Genomic DNA, 25,189 nt, shown 5'->3' on the forward strand with positions numbered 1-25,189 from the left:
CGCCTAACCTCCTGAAGATGTCTCCTTCGGAGAAATTATGGAAATCTTCTGCCAAAAGGGAGGTTGGTCAGCCCCAAAACCTTCTGGGGATGAGTCAGTGTTCCTGGAGGCCTTTGGTATGGGCCCATCTACTTCCTGGGTGTCCCCACCAGCAGACCTCTTGGTGGACCTCATCACCACGAGGGCATGGAAGGAGCCCGACACCGTAGAGCCCATCCCCAAACGTCCTGACAAGGTCTTATCTCCTCCTTAGGATATACAACCCTGGTCGAAAGGCGTCCCAGTTGATGCTATGTTGGTCACAGCGGCCACAAGGAAGGTGCTAGCACAGGAGAGTTCCTTAGTCCACCCTCCAGACAAGGAGTCCAGGTAGGTGGATAGGTTTGGGAAGCACGTATACTCTTCAGCGACTTTTTCTATCCTTGTGCTGAATTATTTGGCACATGCAATTCAACTTCAACGAGACCTTGCTTCAGAATTCGCTGAGTCTCCCCCAGAGTCTTTATCGCCGCAGGACAAACAGCTGTTTTCGGCGAAAATGTCTACTCTGAAATCGGTCTTGAATACATCTATGCAGCTACTTTCCCATGCCATGGAAGGAGCAGCTAGAGCAGCTGGGACAGGCATAGCCATGAGACATCATGCCTGGCTCAGATTGTGTCAGTTCGCGGACTCTTTCAAGGCGTCGTTTATCAATGCTCCCTACGACGGCTCTTCCCTCTTTGGGAAGACAGTACGTGACACACTGGTCCAGAGCGAAAAGGACGGGAAGACTTTGTCTGCTGTCGGAGTCCGCTTCTCTAACCCTCAGCGGTCCTTCTCTAGGAATCAAAGAGGGTAGAAGAAGATGTGTTTCCAAAAATCTCAGTTTTCCTGGGTTTCTCAGGACAGCTATTCCCCCAGAGGCAGAGGGGGACAAGATCGATGCCAACCCAGAGGTAGAGGGGGTCCCAGGAATTTTGGGTCTAGGGAACCCTTTTCTGATAGATCCAGTCAGCAGCCCTGAGGGGTTGCCTGACTGTCCTACTCTGGAGGTAGTCGGGGGACGATTGTCCTTACACCCAGCGGCATGGTAGTCCGTTACGACAGATCACTGGGTTGTTCAGATAATATCCAGAGGTTACTCTATTCCTTTCAGTGCCCCGCCAAACATTACAAGACACCTCCTGGATGTTCCACCTGCTCACAGGGAGGCCTCAGCCCTAGAGGTTTCAAAGCTGCTTATCAAACGAGCCATCGAAAAGGTTCCCCCCGATCAGTCCGGATTAGGCGTCTACTCAAGGTTCTTTTTGGTGCCAAAAAAGATGGGGGACCTCAGGCCCATACTAGACCTGTCCACATTAAACCTGTCGGTAGCAAAACAAAAATTCCGGATGGTCACTCTACAGTCCATTCTACCTTATCTCTGAGAGTGCGACTGGATGTGCTCGTTAGACCTTCAGGATGCTTACTACCACATCAAAGTACACAGAAGCTCCAGGAGGATTCTGCGCTTCCGGCTAGGTGCCAGTGACTTTCAGTTTGGGGCCCTACCCTTTGGTCTCACCACAGCCCCCAGGGTGTTCACCAAGGTAATGGCAGCTGTAGCGGCCCACCTGAGGCTTCAGGGTATTCAGGTGTTTCCTTACGTGGACGACTGGCTCTTCGCTGCGCACAAGCATCACTTGTGTCTGGCCTGAGATTATTTCATTCGATTAGCAGACTCACTGGGAATTACAGTCAATGTTCACAAATCCCATTTGCAACCTGTACAAATTCTAGACTTCATTGGGGCACGGTTAGACACTTTGCAGATGAAGGTATTCCTAACTCCAGACAGGATTCTACATCTCAGGGGCCACATAGCTCATTTAGCAAACTCCCAGTCTTCAAAGGCGAGCGAGGTTCTCCGGGCTCTGGGCTCCATGGCTGCTGCCATATCTATTCTCCCATATGCATGTCTTCACATGCGGGTTCTTCAATGGACTCTGGCGGTCCAGTGGTCCTGGCTAGACCTATCCATGGAATTTCCGATCAAGATCAACCACGTCTGCAGGACATCTCTTCTTTGGTGGTTAACGTCACCGGAGATATCAACAGGACGCCCATTTGCATCAACCCCAGTCCAAACCACAGTAACCACAGCCGCCTCCCAACTCGGGTGGGGGGGGACACTGTTTGGGAAGGACAGTGCAAGGCAAGTGGTCCCAAACAGAGACCAATTTGCACATAAATGTTCTAGATATGAGGGCAGTGCTTTTAGCGTTGGAAGCCTTTCAGACAGTCCTCCCTCTCGGATTGATTGCAATTCAGTCAGACAACATGTCGGTCGTCTGATATATCAACAAGCAGGGGGAACCAGATCCTACCCTCTATGTCGCGAGGCCATGAGAGTGTGGGAATGGGCGATTTCCACCGGTCGGTGTCTGATAGCAACGCACATCCCGGGGCGCTCCAACATTTTAGCGGACAGATTGAGCCGGGCCATTCTGATGCCCTACGAGTGGTCTCTGAAACAGTCAGTAGCGGAGAAGATTTTCTGGGCATGGGGTCAGCCTTCCTGCGATCTCTTCGCATCTCCTTCCAATGCGAAGTGCAGTGAGTTCTTCGCTCTGATTCCCTCACCTGGGGAAGTCCCCAGAGACACTCTAGTCCATGCTTGGCCCCCCGGGCTTCTGTATGCTTATCCTCCATTGCCACTCATTCCGAAGTTTCTTCAGAAAGCTTGCCGACTACGGTGCAAAGTGATCCTCATTGTCCCATTCTGGCCTCGTCCGGTTTGGTTCCCATTCCTTTGGTCTCATCTATTAGCTCCCCCGTGGGTTCTGGATCCCTGCCCGGATCTAATTTCCCATCCGTCGGGGACACGTCCACCCGATCTGGGCAGCCTCAAGCTTACAGCTTGGTTGCTCCAGTTCCGTTAATCGCCAGGACTCCCTGTCTTTCATCCCAGGTCAAATCGATTCTAGTGGCCTGTCTTAAAGATTCCACTAGAAAACTATATTGCAGTAAATGGAAGTGCTTTTCCATTTGGGCTTCAAAGAGAGAAATAGATCCCTTTACAGCTCCTGTTCCAACGGTGTTGGACTTCCTGTCTAGTATTTTTCAGCAAGGAGCTAGTTCCTCCACAGTGAAAGTACAATTGGCAGCCATTTCCAGTTTTCACGTTGGCGAAGGCAACATGGCTTTAGTCTCCTCTAGGCTGTGTAAGGCTTTTCTCAAAGGTACTTTTCTGCTACGGCCCCCTGGCAAGGATTCTATACCTCCTTGGGACCTTACTTTTGTTTTACAAGCATTGGTTGCCCCTCCTTTCAAACCCGCAGCGTCAGTGGACTTAAAATTTTTGTCCTGGAAGACAGCTTTCCTAGTAGCCATCACTTTGGCTAGGAGAGTTTCTGAGCTTCAAGCTTTGTCTGCCGTGCCTCCCTATTTGGTCTTCCGTAGGGATAGGGTTTCCCTCCGTACTAACCCTTCCTTTTTACCTAAAGTGGCATCTGAAGCAAACATAAACCAGTCCATTAATCTGCCCGTTTTCTTTCCCAATTTTCAAAATAAAGGTGAATGCAAACTCCATTTGTTGGATGTTCATCGACAACTTCACTTTTATCTTCATAGAACAAAGTCTTTCCGCAAGACTGACCAATTGTTTGTTTCTTTTTCCAAAGCATTTATGGGAAAAGCTATTTCTAAAGTTTCTTTAGCCAGATGGATCACTCTTTGCATTTCACATGCTTACAAAGCAAAAGGTTTATTACCTCCTGGTATAGTTAAGGCTCACTCTACCAGGTCCATGGCGACTTCTGCTGCTTTTTGGTCCAGGGTACCTTTGGACGATATTTGCGCAGCAGCGACATGGGCCAATTCACATACTTTCATTTCCCATTACAAATTGGATCTGATTTCGAGGGGTAGAGCATCCTTTGGCTTTGCGGTGCTCAGGAATATCCTTCCATAAGGGCCTCCCAGGATCGGAGTAGCTGGGGACTCTGTCCCACAGGTTGCAGATAAAATTAAGTTAACTACTTCAGATAAAGAAGTTATGTACTCACCATAACGTTCCATCTGAGTAGTTATACTTCATTTTTCTGCAACATTCCCTCCCTCCATCCCCCGGACCTTATCCTGTTTTCAGGTTGGTTATTGGGTTGAGTTGCATATATATTGTTAGTTGCAGCAAACTCGATATGAGGGAAGATAGGAGAAGGTAGGGCATTGTGGGTAAGGGGAGGAGCTTGGAGCAGATGCTAGAAAAAAAGTTGCCGGCTCGGATCCGATACGGATCCGTATACCCACAGGTTGCAGAAAAATGAAGTATAACTACTCAGATGGAACGTTATGGTGAGTACATAACTTCTTTTTGTAGAACTGTAGGTTGTATAAAAAGATTTACAAAGTCTAAGTCTAAGAACATCTTGTTTGTTAGTTACATTAAACTGAAACTGTGAGAATGGAATAACATTGTGGAAAACTTATAAGAAAACAGATGTCGGTAAACTGGAAAGAGTACAGTGGAAATATACCAGTGGCATCCATGGATGTGAAAATTTAAGTTATTATGAAAAACTAAAATATCTGGACTTGTACAGTGTCTCATATAGATATTTAAGTGGAGACCTTATTCAGGTATATAGGGCATTTAGAGAACTGTCTGGGAATGTTTGGGGTTATCAAAAAGTATTAGAGAATCTTCAAACAAAATATGTAGAAGATTCTATAAGAAAGAGAAGTGTATTAACTGGTTCTCTGAGAGAGTAGTTGATGCATGAAGTAGACCACCAAATTGCATTGCTTCTACTACAGATGCACATGTTCCTGTGAAATATAAATGCCTAGACCAGCCCAGATATTGTACCTTGGTGAATATTCTGTAAATTCTCTCCACATCCCTACTACTGAATTCACATCTTCCATTCCAAATATTTTCATATTTTTTTTTCAGAAAGCTATCCTCTTTTGTTATATTTTCCCATTTAGGTCCCCCAGATACATCCTGACTGTTGCAGATCACGTTCCAGTGCCCACCTATGAGCAGTATTTCCTGCTGAAAGCTGATTATTTCTGCCAAAAAGTTCTTAAGCTCCACAATAGCAGTTTTAGGTACTATGTAAATACATGCCAGCATAGTCCTCTTTCCTTGCCACCACAAATCTAATATTACCATATTTTTCCTGTTCTGTTACTGTTGTCATTCCTTTAGCAATTAATATAAGTACAGCACTTTTCATTTGTCTCTGATATTTCCATCATGAAATCCTTTCTTTATCAAATTCACATGCTTACGTCTTTCCAGATGTATCAACTGTAGCATTGCTGTTTGCACTCTGCATTTCTTAATATAATTGAATACTGTTGCCTGTGAAGCCATTCACATTCTAAAATAACATATTTAGTGTAGCCATTATGATAAGTTATTAATCCTGCCTGTTATATATGGCAACGTTTTTTAAATGTCCATTTTCAGCTTTTGTGTTACATGCACCCACTAATGTTTGACAGGTTAATCTCTTATTTTATTGTTTCTTGTCAATGCCATTTAAACCCATGTCACATTTTACAAGACTCTTTTTGTTTTAATGAAAACCCTCAAACAAAATAAAAACAGAACCCCAGACCACCCTATTAACTTAAAACAAGTAGACAAAACTCTGAACTTCTTAAAATAATGAAGTTTAACCCTCGTGATAGGAACATTTGCCTGGTATAACTTAACATTAAGGTTATCCATGCTAAGCAATATGTTACAGCCTGTGCTCCTAGGTACACTAATTGCTGTCTGTTCTTGACTTAGCTTCATTCCCCTACCAGATGTGAAAATCAGCTTACATGTTTTCAGAAGACATTAACCTTTATTCTTAAAAAAGTGTTCAGGCTGTTATTTGCTTCCCCCAATAGTCGGCTTGTCTCCATGGAAACACAAGTACCAAATGTACCTCATTGTCATTCTCTCGACTTACACTGAACATTTATTTGCCAAAGGAAAAGTCTTCATTACATTCAGTACCCTCTCATTTACTTGCTTACACAAAAAAACTTAATAGATTAAGCCATAGGCCTTAATACAGACAAAAGTAAGAGAGGACATTTCAGCTGTACATGCATTATCTGTGCACTTTTACACCCCATTCCCCACTTCAGCAACTCAAGATTACAGCATATTAGCTTAAACATGCTTTTGTCCAGCCTTTCTTCTCTTTTACATTGTAATGCTTGCATTTCTTAAAACTGAAAAAGAAGATAAAAAGGCATTTGTTTACTTTAGTATCTTTATCACATACAATAACTGTAAATGTTTACTATATAGTATGCAATTTATATCTTGAAATGTTCCATACAAATACTGTTAAAACCAAAATTTATTTACTTGCAGTTACTTTTTTCCCCCTCATTCCCTTCAGTATCATTCCAAACATTCATGACATGAAGTGGGACATATGCATTTCAGTCCCAAACAATAACAAAGTCAACAAAAACCCAGTCTTTTCACTTTTTCTTGCAAAGCCATATTTCACAAATGTGTTTAATGTTTTATAGTCTTGCATTTATCCACTAATTTCAATGTTGCTGGTGTTATTTCTGTCCATCTCCCAACACCAGACTCTTATTCAAGTCCAATGCACTCCCAATTCTCCTAGTCAGCTCATGTACTTTCTCTTACCCATTTTCCTTTGGAACATTAGAAAAGGTTTTACTGACCAAGTCTGTCTATAAGCTTTATTATCAGAAGAATGAGAAGCAGTGTCCCCTTCTATTTGATGGGTCACATTTTGTTGGACAAACTGTTGTAGTTCCTCCTTAGTCTGTTCTACATCAGAAAATGACTTTGATCCTCCAAGAAAAAAATATTCTGAAGACAGCTGGGTACAGCAACTTGAATCCCATACCTGCCTCTCGACATTCCTTGATTGCTAGGATAAATGCTTCTCTTGTGCCTGGTGTTCAGTGAATAATCATTTTACACAAACATGTCTCCAATTTGTAATATTTTACTCTTTTGCCACAGTTTTGTCAGGATCAATTCTTTCTGCTGGTATGATTGTATTACTAGTACAGGGCCTGGCTGCTTTCTTGTGGCCAGGTTTGAACCACAGACATGATGTGCCCTTTCAATTAACAAACCCTGCTGTGGAATAGAAGTCCAGTTGCTTATTTTTGCTTTCATAAAACGAATACAGACTGTTCCTTGCAGTTTCTCTGGTACAGCAGAAGATTGTAGGATGTTCATCGTGTTTCACTGTTGCAGTCATTACTCTTGGTTATCCTGCTGGCAGTCGACCCGCGGTCAGCCAGAATTCCAAAGTCTAGATCCGGCGTCGGTTGCTGTCGCCTCTTCCCTGACGTCAGTGTGCCAGGGGTACAAAAGATGCATCCAACGCCATTTTCTTCAGTCTTTCTTGCGCAGTGCCTGAAGCAAAAGCAGTTCGCAAGTGCCGGTCGGCCGACTTCTGAGATTTTCACATCTGAATTTCAGATCCGAAGTCTTCATTAAAGCTAAGTACCCCGTTGGGGAAACTTTTTTCTTGCTCCAGACCGATGTCAGAAAAAGTTAACAATTGTATTTCTTGAAGGAAGCAAATACCTCATAAGGATTATCACTCTTACTGTATTCCTTGCCTAGGCCCTGATCATAACGTTGCTAGCTGTTGGTTTTGTGCTAGATTCAACAAACGCACTATTAAGCATTGGTTTGATTTTGCTTATCATTACTTTGGCCGAAAATTCAATTACATAATGCCATCGGAACAGCCGACGACCGGAGTTTCTAAAAAACACAAGGAAAAAGAGAAGGACAGGCATCTGAGATCCAAAACCGATGACGAGGCTTCCGCTAAGCAAGTCGCCGGTTCTCAGTGAGGCGCTTTCGCAGCCCCTGACACCCGCTGCCTCAGAGCCACAGGCCACTGACGATTCCCACGTGGAGCCAGCTAGGCCTCTGGATACTCAAGGTATTGGACACTCGGAAATCATTCCCTCAGATGGGTCTGGAGCCGCTGAGCAGGCATCGGCTTCTGAGGGTGTTTTCAGACCTACACAGTTATATGTAAAGCCTACTTCAGCTTCAAAAGCAAAGACTACAGCAGCTTTAAAGACAAAGAAACAAGTGCAGCATTCTCCAGGACAGACTTCCATGCCTAAAAAACAGATGCTCAAAATGGCCAAAGACCTTATTACCTTGATCAGGGTTCCCATCCCCCTCCTGACAAAAGGCCTAGGCAAGAGACAGACTGCGACTCTTCAGATCAGGTTTCCATTTCCTCTGACTCCTCTTCTGTACAGGAATACTCTCTTCCTCCTTATGAGGATTCTGATGCTGAAGAATCCATTCCTTCAGCCTCTCCTCCTGAGGATTTTTCTTTTGGGGAAACCCTGCATACCATGAGTAAGCACTTCCACTGGGAGAGCCAAGATTACTCAGAATCAAAGAAAAGGCTCAGAGATTTTCTTTTACTTCCTCAGCACAGGCCTCTTGCTATTCCCCCTGTGCTAGACATTGTAGATGATGTATTTTCAGAGTCCGGCCTTTCTCCAGACTCCTTACCTCCAACTCCTGTTAAATCAGACAGATATTACAGGGTTCCTGATTCACATAAATTTCTTTATAAAAACCATGCTGCTGACCCAGAAACTATTTCTCAGGGTCCCAAGGTGGTTAAGGCTGCTACTGCAAAAAACCCTGTCCCTTCTGACAGGGATTCAAGGGCACTAGACAGATGGGGAAAAAAGGTTTACACTTCTGCTGCTTTGGCTGTGAGGGCTTTAAATTGTCAATTTCATATGATTAAATATCAGCAATACTTAATGTCACTGTTAAAACAGAAAATGTTGACTAACTCTGATTGTACAGAAAATAAGGAAATACAGGATTTATTGCATGCAACTGAACAAGTGGGAAAGCATACATTGCAATGTGGTTTTGAATCTCTGGAGGCCTCCTGCAGGGCTGCAGTTACGGGTTCTGTCATTAGGAGACATGCTTGGATAAAGGAACAAAATCTGCCTGATCATGTTAAAGCAAAATTATTAGATGCTCCATTACAGCATGATACTTTATTTGGTGTTAAAGCAGAGGAGGTTTTGAAGAAAATGGAGGACAAAGCAAAATCTATGCAAACAGTAAAGGATTTCTTACAGGTGCAGCCACCAAAATTTAGCAGGAACTGGCCTACAAAGAATTGGTCCTTTCCAGTGTCAGACAGGCCACAAAGAGGCAGATCCCAGCCCCAGGGCTCCTACAGGCCTAAACAGTGGGGCGCTTCTACCTCCAAAAGTGGAGAAGACAAAGCACAGCCATACAGGAAACAGTCCCAATGACTTGTTTCTGCCAGCACCAAGCACTTACCTTCTTGCAGCCCCCTTAGGGGGAAAACTAGAACTTTTCTCTCAAAATTGGCGCATGATCACCCAGGACAAATGGGTATTGAATATAGTGTCCCAGGGCTACAAGTTCCACTTTTACACCCTGCCAAAGGCAAAAGGTATGCCAAACCTGCCACACAATCAGTGGGCAGAGGCACAAAACCAAGTTCCGTCCCTTATGCAAATGAGGGCCATTCAGCAAGTACCACAGCAAGAGCAGGGACAAGGATTTTACTCAAGACTTTTCTTGGTTCCCAGAAAGGATAAAACCTGAAGACCAATACTGGACCTGTCTTTTCTAAACACATTTCTGGACGTTCCGAAATTCAAAATGTTAATTCTGCAGCAGCTTCTGCCCATGCTGGGCAAGAAGGCTTGGCTTGTAACTTTGGACTTAAAAGAGACATACCTGCATATACCAATCAGACAATCTTGCAGAAGATACCTCAGATTCATAGCTGGCTCAATGCATTACCAATTCTCTGTACTGCCCTTTGGCTTATCTACTGCACCCAGGGTCTTCACAAAATGCCTGGCACCAGTAATTGCATTTTGCAGACAAAGAGGAATTCAAATTTATCCTTACTTGGACGACTGCCTTATACAAGCAGAGAACAAGGACACTCTACTAAAACATCTGGCGTTCATAAAAAGATTACTAATTTGCCTAGGGTACACAGTAAACGAAAAGAAATCAAAACTAGTACCCTCTCAAGAGATAATATTCCTGGGTGCAAGCTTAAATACAACTGCTCAGATGGCTTATCTCACGCCAGACAAACAAAGGCAACTAACTTCTTACTTCAAAATGTTGGCAACAAAGACCCACTTATCTGCAAGAAAAATTCTGCAGGCTTTGGGCTTCATGGCATCCTGCATTCTACTAATTCCATATACCAGACTGCATATGAGGAAACTTCAGTGGTACCTAAAAAGTGTCTGGACTCAACATTGTCAAAGCCTGGAAGCATTAATTACCCTCATTCCTTGCCTACAACAGGAGTTTCGATGGTGGGCTCATGCCTGTCACCTCAAGAAGGGACAGCCATTCTCTCTACCCACAGCCAGGCAGTTAATAACAACAGATGCATTAGATTTTGCCTGGGGAGCACACATGGCAGGAAAATGTGTTCAGGGCACATGGCCCACAAGCCAAATGCATCTACATATCAATCAAAAAGAGATGCTAGCTGTTCAGAATGCCCTGACAGCTTTCAAGGATCTACTCCATTCAGGACAACTTCTGATAAGGACGGACAATACTACAGTCATGTGGTACATAAACAAGCAGGGAGGCACACATTCCTTCCCCCTCTGCAGACAAGCCATGACTTTGTGGAACACAGCATTGACTTATCAACTACACCTGCAAGCACAATTCGTGCCAGGAAAGAACAATACTCTAGCAGACGAACTAAGCAGAAACCTTACGGATCCCCATGAGTGGAAACTGGATCCACAAATCTTCAGCATGATAACAAAGGAATGGGGTTGCCCAGACATAGATCTGTTTGCCTCCCCTCACAACTTCCAACTACAGAAATTCTGCACAAGGACTTATAACAAGCAAGCATGGAAAGTGGATGCTCTATCATTCAGCTGCAAAAGTCTAACAGAGTATATGCCTTTCCACCTCTGCCTCTCCTACCCAAGGTACTCCTAAAGGTCAGACAAGAGAAGCCACAAATGATTCTGATTGCCCCAGACTGGCCACACCAGCACTGGTACCCAAACCTAAAAAAATTGTCTCAAGGCCCAGCCTGGACATTGCCTCTAATTCCTCACTTACTGACGCACCGAAACAATCAGATTCTGCACAGCCAACTCAGGACCCTAAATCTAGCAGCATGGCGGATAATGTAACCATTCAAAGCACACCTCTCTCTAAAGCAGTGATGGATGTTATTTTGGAGACCAGGAGGCCCAGTACCAGAAAATCTTATGCAGACAAATGGAAAAGATTCTGTGCTTGGAACCAAGCACAAGGAATTGACACATCTGTACCAAATATTTCTCAGATTTTACAATACCTAACTGAGATGCTGGACAAAGGCCTATCCTTTTCATCAATTAAAATTCATGCTTCAGCCATTTCAGCTCATTACAGTACGGAACCTCCTATTTTTTTCCCATCCATTGCTAAGACAGTACCTCAGTGGGGCCAAAAACATAAGACCTCCAAGGAGAGCCCCAGTACCTGCATGAGACCTCAATTATGTCTTGGAAAAACTCACACTGTCGCCTTTTGAGCCAGCCAGTACAGCTGATATAAAATTTTTATCTTGGAAAACAGCTCTGCTCCTAGCAATAACCTCTGCAAGACAAGTTTCGGAGTTACAGGCACTCATGGCTGTGGAACCTTTCATCATTTTCCACCCAGACAGGGTTTCTCTAAGAACGAACCCAACATTTATGCCTAAGGTAATGTCCAGTGTGGCCCTCAACCAAACCATTCATCTGCCTATCTTTTATCCAAACCCACAGAATAAGGGTAAGAGACTTCTGCATTCCTTGGACATAAACAGACAACTACGCTTCTACTTGGACAAAACTAAAGCTTTCAGAAAAACTGAGCAACTTTTAGTGGCATATGCTGCAGGATCTCAAGGAAAGCCTATCTCAAAACAGACTATTTCAAAATGGATCGGCCACTGCATTCGTTTCTGCTACTCACAACATGGCAAATCAGTGCCCAAGGGCATTAGGCCTCATTCTACCAGGGCAGTAGCCACTTCAGCAGCCTTTCTCAGAGGAGTACCAACCAAAGACATTTTAGAGGCTGCAACTTGGAGTTCAGTGCACACTTTTACAAAGCACTACCATTTACCTCTCTACTCTAAATCCAGAGCAGGCTTCGCGACTGCAGTTTTGCAAGGCCTTATAGCCTCTCCTAATCCTATTTAGGCCCAGCCACCCAGCCTTAGCTTTGGGATTCAACCCAAGAGTAATGACTGCAACAGTGAAACATGATGAACATAGTACAGTTGTGTACCTACCATAAATGTAGATGTTCGAATGTATTCACTGTTGCAGTCCAGGTTACCCACCCTCCATCCCTCTTTTCTTTGCTGGGACATACCTATACTTCTCTATCTTATACAACCTATGTGGTGTGTTGCTTGTAGATGAAGGAAATGTTTATTTTACTGCATGCATAATTATTGGCATAATATTTTTAGCCTATTTTGGGGGCACCTGACATCTGGGGCAAGAAAAACTGAAGAAAATGGCATCATCTGCATCTTTTATACCCCTGGCGCACTGACGTCAGGGAAGAGGCAACAGCAACCGACGCCGGACCTAGACTTTGGAATTCTGGCCGACCGCGGGTCGCCTGCCAGCAGGATAACCCAAGAGTGATGACTGCAACAGTGAATGCACTCGAACATCTACATTTATGGTAGGTACACAACTGTACTTTTTCCCTGTGTGATGTGTTTTCTAACTCTACCATTTTTTGAAACAGCTTTTCTAGAGCACAGTCAGACAGCCTTTTCTTCATTTTGACCTCTGATATTTGCAGTTTTATTAGTTTATCCGAATAGCTGTTTATGCTTCTTCCATTTTTTCAGCCTTTTGTCATTTGAGTTGATATATTCCCTTCAGTAGTTTGTTTATTTTAGTCGTGGTTTGTTTATTTTAGTCAGCTGTGAGTACATTTGATTTATCTTTTCCTCCAGGTTACTGAAAGCCATGTATTGCACCAAAGCTGGAGCTTGAAATACTTTTTGCTGAACAGCTGCAAGATTCTTCCCAGTCAGTGTTTTCTCTTCATCTTTTCTAATTGATTTTCTTTCAGGCTAAGTTTCTTCCTTGCTGGCATCCAGGCAGTGTACCTTATAGTCAGTAAGTGAATTTACTAAACCTGCAGAGTTTCTGGCCTCATCTATCAGTTTCTTTTTTCACACTGGGAGAGATGAAATCAAGTGTGTGGCCATCTTGGAAGTGCTACAACCAACTGAAATTTCTTGATCAAAAACTTCCAGATGTTATGTAGTCCTATCTCGCCTACATTCTTACCCGTGGGTTCAGAGCCAAATATCGGCTCTGACTCGGCCAAACTTTTCTAGCTCGAAGTCTTCTATTGGCTGGGCTAAGCAGGTATCCCATGGTGCACTGCTCCATATCCCCAGATCTCATTTGCCGCTCGTGTAGTTCAGACGTGGTCTCACTCTTGGCTGTGGCTAAGTACCTTTTTTCTTGTCTGAAGAAAATTTATTGCTCTGAAACAAAAAGCTATTTTCATAGCTATTGTCCTTAGTGTTGTTTAGTTTTTTGGTAGTGTGCGTGTTTGTGTTATCCCGATAACTGTTCCCTCAGGCTAGGCCCGTTTCAGTCTGTCAAACCGTTTAAATTAGAGGTTTGATTGTCAGTTTTCAACCCTTGTAGTCATTAACTGTTTTAGTTAGAGGTTTTTGGCATAGTTGGTTTCAGTGTGTGTCTCTAAAGTGCGTGTACGTTTTCAACCTTGTCTGATTCGGGTGTTTTTTGTGGTGTTGAGTGTCTGTGAGTTTCAGTCAGATTTCTCTTAGGTCACGTTGTTGATTTTTGTCTGGTGATTATGTCTAAAGACTCTAAAAAGAGATCTCCGGCTCCATCACTTTCATGCCATTTCCGGTCAAGGCTCACTCTTCTCGGGTCATTTCTACATCTACAGCCTATCAGGCCAGGTTGTCAATGGATGATATATGTGTTGCAGCTACGTGGGCTTGTCCTCACACACTTGTTTCTCATTACAAATTGGACGTGGTTTCTAGGGGCAGGTCGTCCTTTGGCTCCACAGTACTCAGGAGTATTTTCCTATGAGCCACCCAGGGTGTAGGTGCTAGGGACGCTGTCCCACGGGTAAGAATGTAGGCGAGATAGGACTACATAACATCAGGAAGTTATGTACTCACAATGTATGTAGTCCATCTCGCCTCACATTCTTACTTACCCTCCCGCCTTCCCCTTTCCTGGAGGATCTGGAGGTTAGGGGTTGTTTTTATCTACAGTTCCCTTTACGTCAGCTTGTTCTTTTTATCTGGATGTTGTGTATGCATGGGGTATGTATGAGTTTCGCAGCAAACTAGATCTGGGGATATGGAGCAGTGCACCATGGGATACCTGCATAGCCCAGCCAATAGAAGACTTTGAGCTAGAAAAGTTTGGCCAAGTCGGAGCCGATATTCGGCTTCGAACCCACGGGTAAGAATGTGAGGCGAGATGGACTACATACACCGAACGTTATGGTGAGTGCATAACTTCCTGTTTTCTGCTTAGTTGCCTTGCAGTGACAAGGATGATAGTGACTGTATTTAGATAATTTTTTACTGTGTATTATATTGCTATTCTTTTAAACACAAACGCTTGAGAACATATAATCTGATGTTGTCAGTCTTCATTTATTCTTTACCTTTGGGACATGGTTCCGATCCTCGGAACTGGCTCGGTCTTTACAATCCTATCAGCATTCCTGAAAGGGGGCCCAATTGTTTACCTCTGGAAGCAGTCGGGGGAAGATTTTCACTGCCCTCAAGAGCCAGCCAAAAACTATCGAGCCATAATACCACTCATGTTACGTCAGATCTCATTTGCTGCTCTTGTTGCAAGACATGCCAGACATTTTCTCTCTCAGCTAATTGACATTTTTTTGTGTTTTCATAATTTAATATATATATATATATATATATATGTGTATATATATATATATATATATATATATATATATATATATATATATATATATATTTTTTTTTTTTATCTGTTCTATTCACTTTGTCAAGTGAGTGTATTTTCCTTATCATACTGTATTATATCCCCACCATTATTGGTAATACCTGCCCCTCTCTTTCTCTACCTCTTTAGGTAGCTTTAACCTACCATCATTGGTAATACCTCTCCCTCACTTTCTCTACTTTAGGTAGTTTTAAACTTACCATTGTTAGTAGTTTTTCTTTTCTTTCTGTCTGTGTTGTATGAGTATGTTTTTACTGCCTGTTGACCCCTAGTTTTTTTTCTTGGTGTCTGTCACCATGGCTGAGAAATCTAAAGGCACCTCTGGCTTTAAACATTGCCAGCATTGTGGGTGGAAGATGCCCAGTTCCAGTGGGCATTCTTCCTCTGTGTATTATTTAACCCAGCTCATCTTGATGAGGACTTTTCTCTCTGCCAGGCCTTCAGCAACCGGGCCTTGGTTTAACAGAGAAGTAAGTTAATATTAAAAGGGCAAATTAAGTAGTCTTTTGAGGAGGCTTTATCCAAGGCCAGCACATCCCCCCTCAGTATCTGATATTGGAACCAAGAAAAGTCACTTGGTGCTGACATCTCCTCCAGTGCCGGTGGCGAAAAAGCATAAGCCTTCTACTCCCACCACTGCATCGGAACCGAAGGCTAAGATTCCAAAACTTTCAGGAACTACAACATCCCTGGCACCATCTTCTATGTCACCACAAACCTCGGTGCCGGTCTCTTCGGTACCAAAATCCTCAGCTTTCTGGTTGATACCAACCTCTCCCACTACACTTCACCCCAAGGCGAGAATCCCCTCAAGTTTATCTGTCCTTTCCTCCAGGAGTCTACCAAAGTCAACGCCATGATGTTGGTGGATCAGCTTCTAGTGGCTGGGAGTCTTTACTTCCTCCCAGACCCCTCTTCCTTCTGGAATTGGGAAATTTTCTCCCAGGACTCCACCAAATCATCCTCCTCTAACCTCCTCTGAGTGCTTAGAGCTTCCCACTCCGATCCCTCTGGTTCCAGCTGCTCTGGTGCCGACAACCTTTTTCCCTTTGCTTCCAGGATCTGCCCTGCCTTCTTCAGTTCCTTCAGAACCAATTGATTCCCAAGGCCGTCGGGTCCAAGAGTTTTGGTCTGGCTCCAGTTCTTTATTCGGAGTTGTCCTTGGCTCTCAGAACCTCGGCAGATATGAGCTCTTCTTCTACTCCTGCTCCAGAGGTGGGTCTCTCAGAGCGGGGTGTGACCTTGGTTCTAAGGTTGTCCTCAGTTGCGGGCTCCCATCCCTCTTCGGGGAGCCTACCGTCTAGGTAACAGAGAGGGCATTGACCTCTGCAGGCTGTCAGCTGTTTTTTTCTGTCTCAAAGTTTTATCCCAAGACTCCTCCTTGCCCAGAGGTGCCACCAACCTCCACATCTGGGCAGTGGACACCTAGGCTGCAAGAAACCCCTGCACAAGGGTCCCTGTTATTACGAGTCCTCCTCAGAGATTCCCACTGAGGAGCCACCCTGGAAAAAGACTTGTAAGAGAAAACACTTTGATTCCCCGAGGAATCGGTCACAGAAGACACGGACTTCGATGTTGAGGAGGGTTCCCCTTGGTCACTGCCAGAAGACATCTCCTTCAGAGACATTCTCGAGATTCTGAAACAGAGGAGTAACTGGAAGCCCAAAGACTCTACCTCTGAGGGGTCATTGTACTTGCTGGTTTTTGGTGCTCGCCCATCTACTTCTTGGGTGACCCTCCCGCTGACCATCTTATTAAATTGATTGTGCAGCAAGCTTGGAAGGCTCCTGATTCCATAGAGCCAATTCCCCAGAGACATGACAAAAGATTATCTGCTCCAAAGGACCATCAGCACTGGGCAAAGGGGTTAGCAGTAGATGCTATGGTGGTGGTGGCGGCGGCCACCAGAAAGGAACTAGCTGAAGAGAGTTCCTCTGTTCATCCCCCTAACTGAGAGTCCAGGGAGATGGACAAATTTGGAAAGCAGGTATATGCATCATCGACCTTCACATTAAGGTCTTTGAATTTTATGGCACATTTCACCAGGCTCCAGAGGGATCTGATCAAGGTGTTATCAGATACCGTAGCAGGAGCTGTGTCTGAGGAGGTCCAGGATAAAGTGGCATCCCAGCTAGCCACCCTGGAGTCTATTTCCAACTCATCCATGAGGCTTATTGCGTATGTAGCTGAAGGGGCAACCAGGGCAGGGGATTCAGGTGTTGCCATAAGGCATCACACCTGGATGCACTTGTGTGAGTTTGCGGAGCCATTTAAGTCTTCCTTCATCAATGCTCCCTTTGACGGATCTTATTTATTTGGCTCCAAAATCATAGAAACTCTAGGCAAGTGCAAGAAAGATGGAAAGACCCTGTCTTCAGTGGGCATACATTTTTCTGCTCACCAACCGTGCTATTGTAAGAATCAGAGGAGCGGGAAGATGTGGTTCAGAAAATCCCAAGGGACCTTTTAGGATGCAAGTGGTGGAGGCTCCCCTTGTGGCAGAGGAGGGGAGCTATAATGGAAGATGCTGACCCCGCGGCAGAGGTGGTCCACAATTCGGGGTTCCAGAGATTCTTTCTCTGGACAATCCTATCAGCGTTCCTGAAAGGGGGCCCGATTGCTTACCTCTGGAAGCAGTTGGGGAAGATTTTCACTGCACTCAAGAGCCTGGCAACAAATAAATTCAGATGCTTGGGTGCACAGGATCATTGCCAGAGGTTATCATATTCTCTTCCCTCTTTTTCCAAGATCAAAACAAAGCCTCCCCTGTGTTCCACCCAATCAGAGGGATTAAGCAGCCTTAGAGATTCAAAAGCTGCTAGAAAAAAAGAGTCATCCAAGAAGTTCCACCAGACCAGATAGGATCTGGATTTTACTCATGGTTCTTTTTGGTACCAACAAAAAAAACAGAGTACTTGAGAACAATATTAGATCTCTTACTTCTGAACAAGTATGTTCAGTAAGCAAAATTCTGGATGGTCACTGTTCAGTCTGTACTTCCCTTTCTAGAGGAAAATGATTGGATGTGCTGTATGGACCTTCAGGACGGGTATTACCACATAAAAATGGAAAACTGCTCCAGAGGTTTCCTCTGCTTTTGGCTAGGAGCCAGTCATTTTCAGTTTGGGGTGCTGCTCTTTGACCTCAACACAGTCCTCAGGATGTTAGCTAAATGTTTGGTGGCAGTAGCAGCTCACTTGAGACTGCACTGATTCCAGGTGTTTTGTCATCTTGATAACTGGTTCATCACCGCTCCCACCAGACATCTACTGCTTCAAGCAACAGAGTTCATCCAAAACCTGTTTGCCCGTCGGGCATTACCATAAATCACTCAAAATCTCAGCTAACTCCCACTCAGGATCTAGAGTTCATAGGCGCTTGTCTTTATACCATCTCTTGTGTAGCTTTCCTTCTGTACTCAGGCTACAGAAGGTAAAATCCCAAGTACAGGTCATCCTTTCCAGTGACAGGGCTCCTGCACTTCTGGTCCTCCGAGCTTTAGGGTCCATGGCAGCGACCATTACCTTAGCTTACTAGCAAGATTTTACATACGGCTCCTATAATGGCTTCTAACATCCCAGTGATCCATCCTAACCCATCCAGTGGTGTATCCAATTCTTATCACCAGTTGTTGCAAGAAGGACTTATCTTGGTGGATGGAATGTGAGGAAATTCTTTTTGGCTACCGTTTGTCCCTCCTCAACCCAAGGCCATAGTGACCATGGATGCCTCCCAGATGGGGTGGGGGGGCATTATCTGGGAAGTACAGTCCAAGGCACTTGGTCCCTGATAGAGGCCAAGCTGCATATCAGTGTTCTAGAATTGAGGGCAGTGCTCTTAGTGTTGCAAGCCTTTCATTCTGTCCTCAATCTAGTAATGACTGCAATTCAATCAGGCAACATGTCGGTGGTCTGGTACATCAACACATTACAGGGCGGAGCCAAATCGTATCCCCTGTGTTGAGAAGCTCTCAGACTGTGGCAATGAGTGATATCCTCCAACCATTTTCTGATAGCAATGCGCATCCTGGTGAGCTCGAACATGATTGCAGACAAACTGAGTAGATGCATTCTAATGCCTCATGAATGATCTCTCCATCCCAGAGTGGCGAAGGAGATTTTCCATCGCTGGTACCAACTTTGCTGCGACCTCTTTGCATCACCCCAAAATAACAAGTGCAGCAGCTATTTTGCCCTAATTCCCCCTCGGGGGAGTCCCCGAGAGATGCATTCTTTCACGATTGACCCTCGGATCTACGCTGTGCCTTCCTCCCCTTCCCTCGGATTTCTTTCTTCTTAAAGATAGCCAGCAGGTTGAGAAGCAAGGTAATCCTCATTGCACTCTTCTGGCCTTGACAATTCTGGTTCCCTTTTCTTTGACCTCATCTAATTCACTGTCCATGGATTCTGGACCCGGTTCCGGATCTTCTGTCTCATCCACAGGGATTGGTGCACCCCAGTCTTCAGAACCTCAAGCTTGCAGCTTGGTTCCTTTAATTCTGTTAGTCGCTAGGCTGAAGAATTTATTTTTCCCAGTCCAAAAAATTATATTGGCTTCCTAGACCTTCCACCAGGAAACTGTACGTAAGCAAGTGGAGAAGATTTTCTGTTTGGGCATACGATAATGGTCTTAACTCCCTTTCTGCACCAATTGAAAAAGTTTTGGAGTTTTTACTTATTGGTCAAGATGCTTCTGCTTCCACGATTAAGATCCAATGAGCTGCTGTTTCTAATCTCCACAATGGCTTCGAAGACCATTCACTCATTTCCCATAGATTATGTAAAGTGTTTATGAAAGGGGCTTTGCAATTAAAACCTCCTTTTAAAGACTCTCTACCTTCTTGGGATCTGACCTTGGTTTTGCAGACTTCGGTGTTTCCTCCCTTTGAACTAGCAGCTACATGTCACTTAAAGCTTTTCTCATGGAAAACTATCTGATGGCCATTACCTCTGCCAGAAGAATTTCTGAGATACAAGCATCATCTTTAAAACCCCCATATTTGGTTTTTCATAAGGATAGGGTTTCACTAAGAACCAACCCATCCTTTCTCCCTAAGGTGGTCTCAGAATCTAATATTAATCAAACCATTGACTTACCCATTTTCTTTCCTAATTTTTCCAGCAAAAGGTGAATATTGCTTACATTTGCTGGACATTCACAGATAATTACATTTTTACCTCAGCAGAACTAAAGAATCTAGAAAATCAGACTAGTTATTTATATCTTTCTCCGGTCCATCTCTGGGAAAATCTGTTTCAAAAGTTACCTTGTCAAAATGGCTAAGAGACAGTATTACTTTCATGTAGAATAAAAAGAATCTGAAGTTACCAGCACAGTGAGAGCACACTCCACTAAATCAATCGCCACGTCTGCTGTTTTCCATTCCATGGCTTCCATGGATGAAATATGCACAGCAGCAACCTGGGCTACCGTCATCAGTCATTACAAATTGGATCTGGTGTTCAGGGGAAGAGCATCCTTTGTTTTTATGGTTCTCGGAAATATCCTTCCATAATGCCACCCAGGATCTAAAGTAGCTGGGGACTCTGTTCCAAAGCTAAAGGATAAATGAAGATTGACAACATCATTTGTAGAAGATATGTTCTCACCATAACATAAACCAAAGAAAAAAGCACCAAAGGAACCATAGAAACTCTTTTTAATACAATAAAAAAATAAAATCATCCAGAATAAATCATGTTAAGCGCTTTCATCACATTAAAATGACTTCATCAGAACAACTGACCAAAAATACACTCCACATTTAAATACTCTCCCACCAAACACTGCAAACCAATTCATTTATTTGTTTGTTTGTTTATTTATTTATTGGCATTTGTTTTCCGGGAAAGTCCACTGAGCCAATAGAAGCCCATTTTGAGTGGAGGCCCGGGGAGAAAATCCCCAAGTAAAATAAAGAAGTTACATAATGTGTCAAAAATAATATTTCAGGCAATAAAGTTTCAAGCAATTGCAAAAGATCAAGGAAATTATATAAAAGATATTATCACAATATTACAGAAAAATAGTTAAAAATTACAAACTAACATCAAGATTACCCATATTCATTGTGCTGAGAAATAATAACATGGTGTGGCAAAAATAGGTCAGTATTATATAGTTATGTGCACCAGGGAATGTAAGTAAATGTAGGTAACACTGGAGTGTTTCTCCTGGGCCTCTTCTGAAAATTGGCTTTGTTCCAAGTCGGACTTTCCCGGTAAATAAATGTTAAATAAAATAAATAAAAGGGTACTACATGGAATAAACAATAAAACATAACTGAGGAGAGAAACATAGCAGGATTCATTGTATATATGGGGACAAAGAAGTAGAAAGAAAATAGGAAAAAGAGAAAGGAGAGAGAAGAGGAGAAAACAGTAGGATGGACAATAGAGTAAGGGAAAGACAAGGCAGTAGAGAGGGAAGAGGACAGAAGATGAAAGAAACTTGAAGAAGGGAGAGAAGAGGGGAAATAGTGGTTAGGGAGCCAAGAGCCAGGAGTAGCTGAAAGTTTGTTAGGAATTATCAGGGAGACAAGTTTTTGAAGCAGAAATAAGATAAAAACAGATTTAGGTTTGTTTGGTAGAGTTAAGCAATGGCAGAGGAAGCAATTGAGCAGCTGCAATTCCAGTTAGAGAGATGATTGTACAGTGCAGTTTTAAAGTTAGAAGGACTTTGTTGTACCCAAATAAAAATAGGTAGGTTATTCGATATTCAATGTTCCAGGAATGTAAGATGATTTACTCAGATGAGGATGTTTATCCTTTGCACCCCACCCTGCTTCCTCCTCCTAAAGACTTTCTGGATGATCGGATGCTTGTCCTGGTAACTTTATCAGGTTTGACCACATGACCTGTTCAGTTCTGTTTACAAATTCCTTTGTCTTTCTCTGTAGCTGCAAATTCAATCGGAGGTAATATGGAGAGGAGTATTGTGGGTAGACTCTTAGCTTGAGAGTTTTTGCCTGGCACAAACTATGTAACGGCCAAGCCAGTTCCAAGGATCAGAACCATGTCCCAAAGGTAAAGGATAAATGAAGATTGACAACACAGATGGAACGTTATGCTGAGTACATAACTTCTTTTTTCTTTACAATTGACATTATGTAGTACCTGGCCATTTGTTAGAATGCTCTGTACACAGCACAGAGGAGATGGATTGTTAACCAGTTTCCATAAGGTGTGCCTTTATTTATTTATTCATAATGCTTTGTGAAGGAATGTGCACTGCATTACATGCATCTTTCTGTTGCCTGGTATTATCAAAATTAAAGCTGTGTACCCCATGTAGTATCCAACATAACACTGACATTTCAATGTATTAAGCATCTCATACTTTAATATATGTACCAGTTTTCCTTCTATGTGTCATATCTGGGATTTGTTCTCCCTTCTCCTATTAGTGCTTGTGTTGTTAAATATATGCCATTTTTTTGGGGTGATCTGTTCCTCTGTATCCTTTGCAAGCAGCAAATTAATCTCACATATCAGCATATTACAATACAGTAATCCAGCTTTCTGTGACTTAATTGTAGTCCATGCTCCCAAAAGCATCACCTTTAATTGTAGCATACTGTGTGACTGTAGTTGCAGTAGTCTGCTTGCCCTTTAAAATGTTCATTTTTTATCATTTGCATCTGATTTATGTTCTGTAGTGGTGGAGGTGGAAACTTCATTCTTTCAACAAGTCTGGTTGGCTATACAGCAGTTCATGGCGGTGTTGTTCCTATGGTACCACATGGATATGGCTTTTTCTATCGCATCAGAGATGACAGGTGAGTGTGGAATGTTCTGTTGTGATCATACTTAATGTTTTAAAAAAAATTGAATACATTTTATGCCACTTTTTTTCTTTCAGAAGTCTGTGTGTGTATATGTCTATGTATGCATGCACACACACACACCTATATATGTGTGTGTGTGTGTATGTGTGTGTACATATATATATATGTGTGTGTGTATATATATATATATATATATATATATATATATATATATATATATATATAAAACTTTTTGGACATGAAAGAAAAATCACTTCACTTTGTGTAGTAGCTTTGAAATCTTTTAATCCAGCAGATGAAATATTTTAATAATATTTATTTAATCCAGCAGTAAAAAACATCTACCAAGACAAAAGTGTAAGAAAACATGAAATAAATTTTAAAGAAAATGGAGTACTTGTATTTAAGTGCTTTCGTTCATTGTCAAGTTAATTTTACAGTTATTTAACAGTCTAACTTCTTCAGAAATACAAAGGTTATCAACTGAACACTGTATAAATAAAAGCTGCTGCATAATTAATTATTTATGCAAAGAAGGGAAGGGAAAAAAATTATCATTCTATGTATGTGTGTGTGTGTGTGTGTGTGTGTGTGTGTGTGTGTGTGTGTGTGTGTGTGTGTGTGTGTATATATATATATATATATATATATATATATATATAGTAAGTCAAAAACCGCTACCCAAATGTAAAAACTCCTGCATAAAAATACGAAAATAATAATACAAAAAACCAGGAGTACAAGACGACAGAACAATATCCACATAGACTGATCTCCATACTGAACCAAAATGCACAGCAAGCAGTATACACTTCACCAGGCTGAGCCAAAGCACAGAATAGGCAGTTTTCACTTCACCGATTAACGAACACAGTCTCATATAAATAAGCACAAGGCATTCCTCATACAATGTAAAATTATTCGACAAATGAATAAAATGGCAAGCGCTTTTACCCGACTGGGCTTCTTCAAGCCAATATAAAACAACACTTTCGAGACAAGCTATTTATGCTGTGAAAAGTTGACATTATTTCCTATTCCCAATCAATGAATAAAGGATTGTTTTTACCTCTACCTTGGGAATTATTATTTTATGCATTGACTTTTATCTGGTTTACTTTGATTGCCTTGGCGTATCTACCTGTCTTCTTCGGTATTTTTTACACAGTTTTTTGTGAGGTGGTACCTTACCCTGAAGTTGTGTTCTTTGTTTGGGCTGAATATGTAATAAGTTTGATCTACTGAAGTAAATTTGTATAGATATATACATATGCATACATATATATGTGTGTAAATATATATATATATATGTATATACACACACACACACACACATATATATATATATATATATATACACACACACACACACACACACACACATACACACACACATATATATATATATATATATATATATATATATATACACACACATATATATATGTATATATATATAAATGTGTGTATATGGTTCTAGAAGACCTATATATATATGTATATATATATGTGTGTGTGTATATATATATATATATATATATATATATATATATATATATATATATATATATATATATATATATATATATATGGGTTCACTACATAATCTCGAAATTTTGAAATATCGAATTTCAAAATCTCAAGAGTATATAGACGAATCCCCGAAATACCAGCAATGCGAAATTCAAAATCCCATTGGTTGGAGATATTGAAGTAGCACTTTTGGTGTTGCGGTTAATTGATGGATAGGTGGAAGTTCAGATAAGTATCTATGTGTAACTGTGTTGGTTAGGGGCTTTAGTGCGTGTCAGTGTGTGTTGTGCCTGTGATGTGTGTGTGTGTGTGAGGGACTGTAAAATGTGTGGATGTGAGTTTCCCTTGTATGTCTGTGCGATCTCGGAGTCAGTATATTTAACTGGGGGGGTGTGGGGGGCCTAGCCCCCACATGAGGGTTGCTGGGGGTCTTGTCCCCCTTTTTATCTGTAGTGTAGGATGATTTGTTTGTTTGTCAGGGGAAGCTGTGTGTGAGTGTATATGTGTGTCTGTATGTGTGTTGTAGGTTAGGGATTTTGAATTTTGCTCTTCTAGCCTTTCGGCATTTAGGGGTTTCGGCTGCATATATACACACACACACACACACACGCATACACATACATACATATACATATATGTTGTTGTTGTCTTTCGGCTTTTCCCGTTTAGGGGTCGCCACAGCCGTACTCCGATCCACTAATGATTGGCAGTAGAGTTTTCACGAACGCCGAGGTGCCAGCTTGACGTTCAACCTTCAACGAAGGCACGCCCATTTATGCATGTCTTTCGAACACCCTCCCAACCGTATATACATACATA

The 25,189-nt window shown here is 42.5% G+C and overlaps 1 protein-coding gene across 3 annotated transcripts in view; it reads left to right on the forward strand.

The window, feature by feature from the left end:
• The window catches only part of CROT (carnitine O-octanoyltransferase), a 1,004,553-nt gene that overhangs the window by 934,239 nt on the left and 45,125 nt on the right, over nt 1-25,189 (forward strand). For 2 of the 3 annotated variants that reach the window (XM_044067513.1, XM_044067514.1), the window contains exon 16: nt 22,709-22,828. In XM_044067513.1, the coding sequence (XP_043923448.1) occupies nt 22,709-22,828 (120 nt within the window). Of the gene's footprint in view, nt 1-22,708; nt 22,833-25,189 lie in introns of those variants that run through there. The other variant, XM_044067515.1, reaches the window with a different exon arrangement.

The sequence above is a fragment of the Protopterus annectens genome, chromosome 3.part1 (genome assembly GCF_019279795.1).
Source record: "Protopterus annectens isolate FY-2018-M chromosome 3.part1, PAN1.0, whole genome shotgun sequence".
NCBI classification, from domain to species: domain Eukaryota; kingdom Metazoa; phylum Chordata; order Ceratodontiformes; family Protopteridae; genus Protopterus; species Protopterus annectens.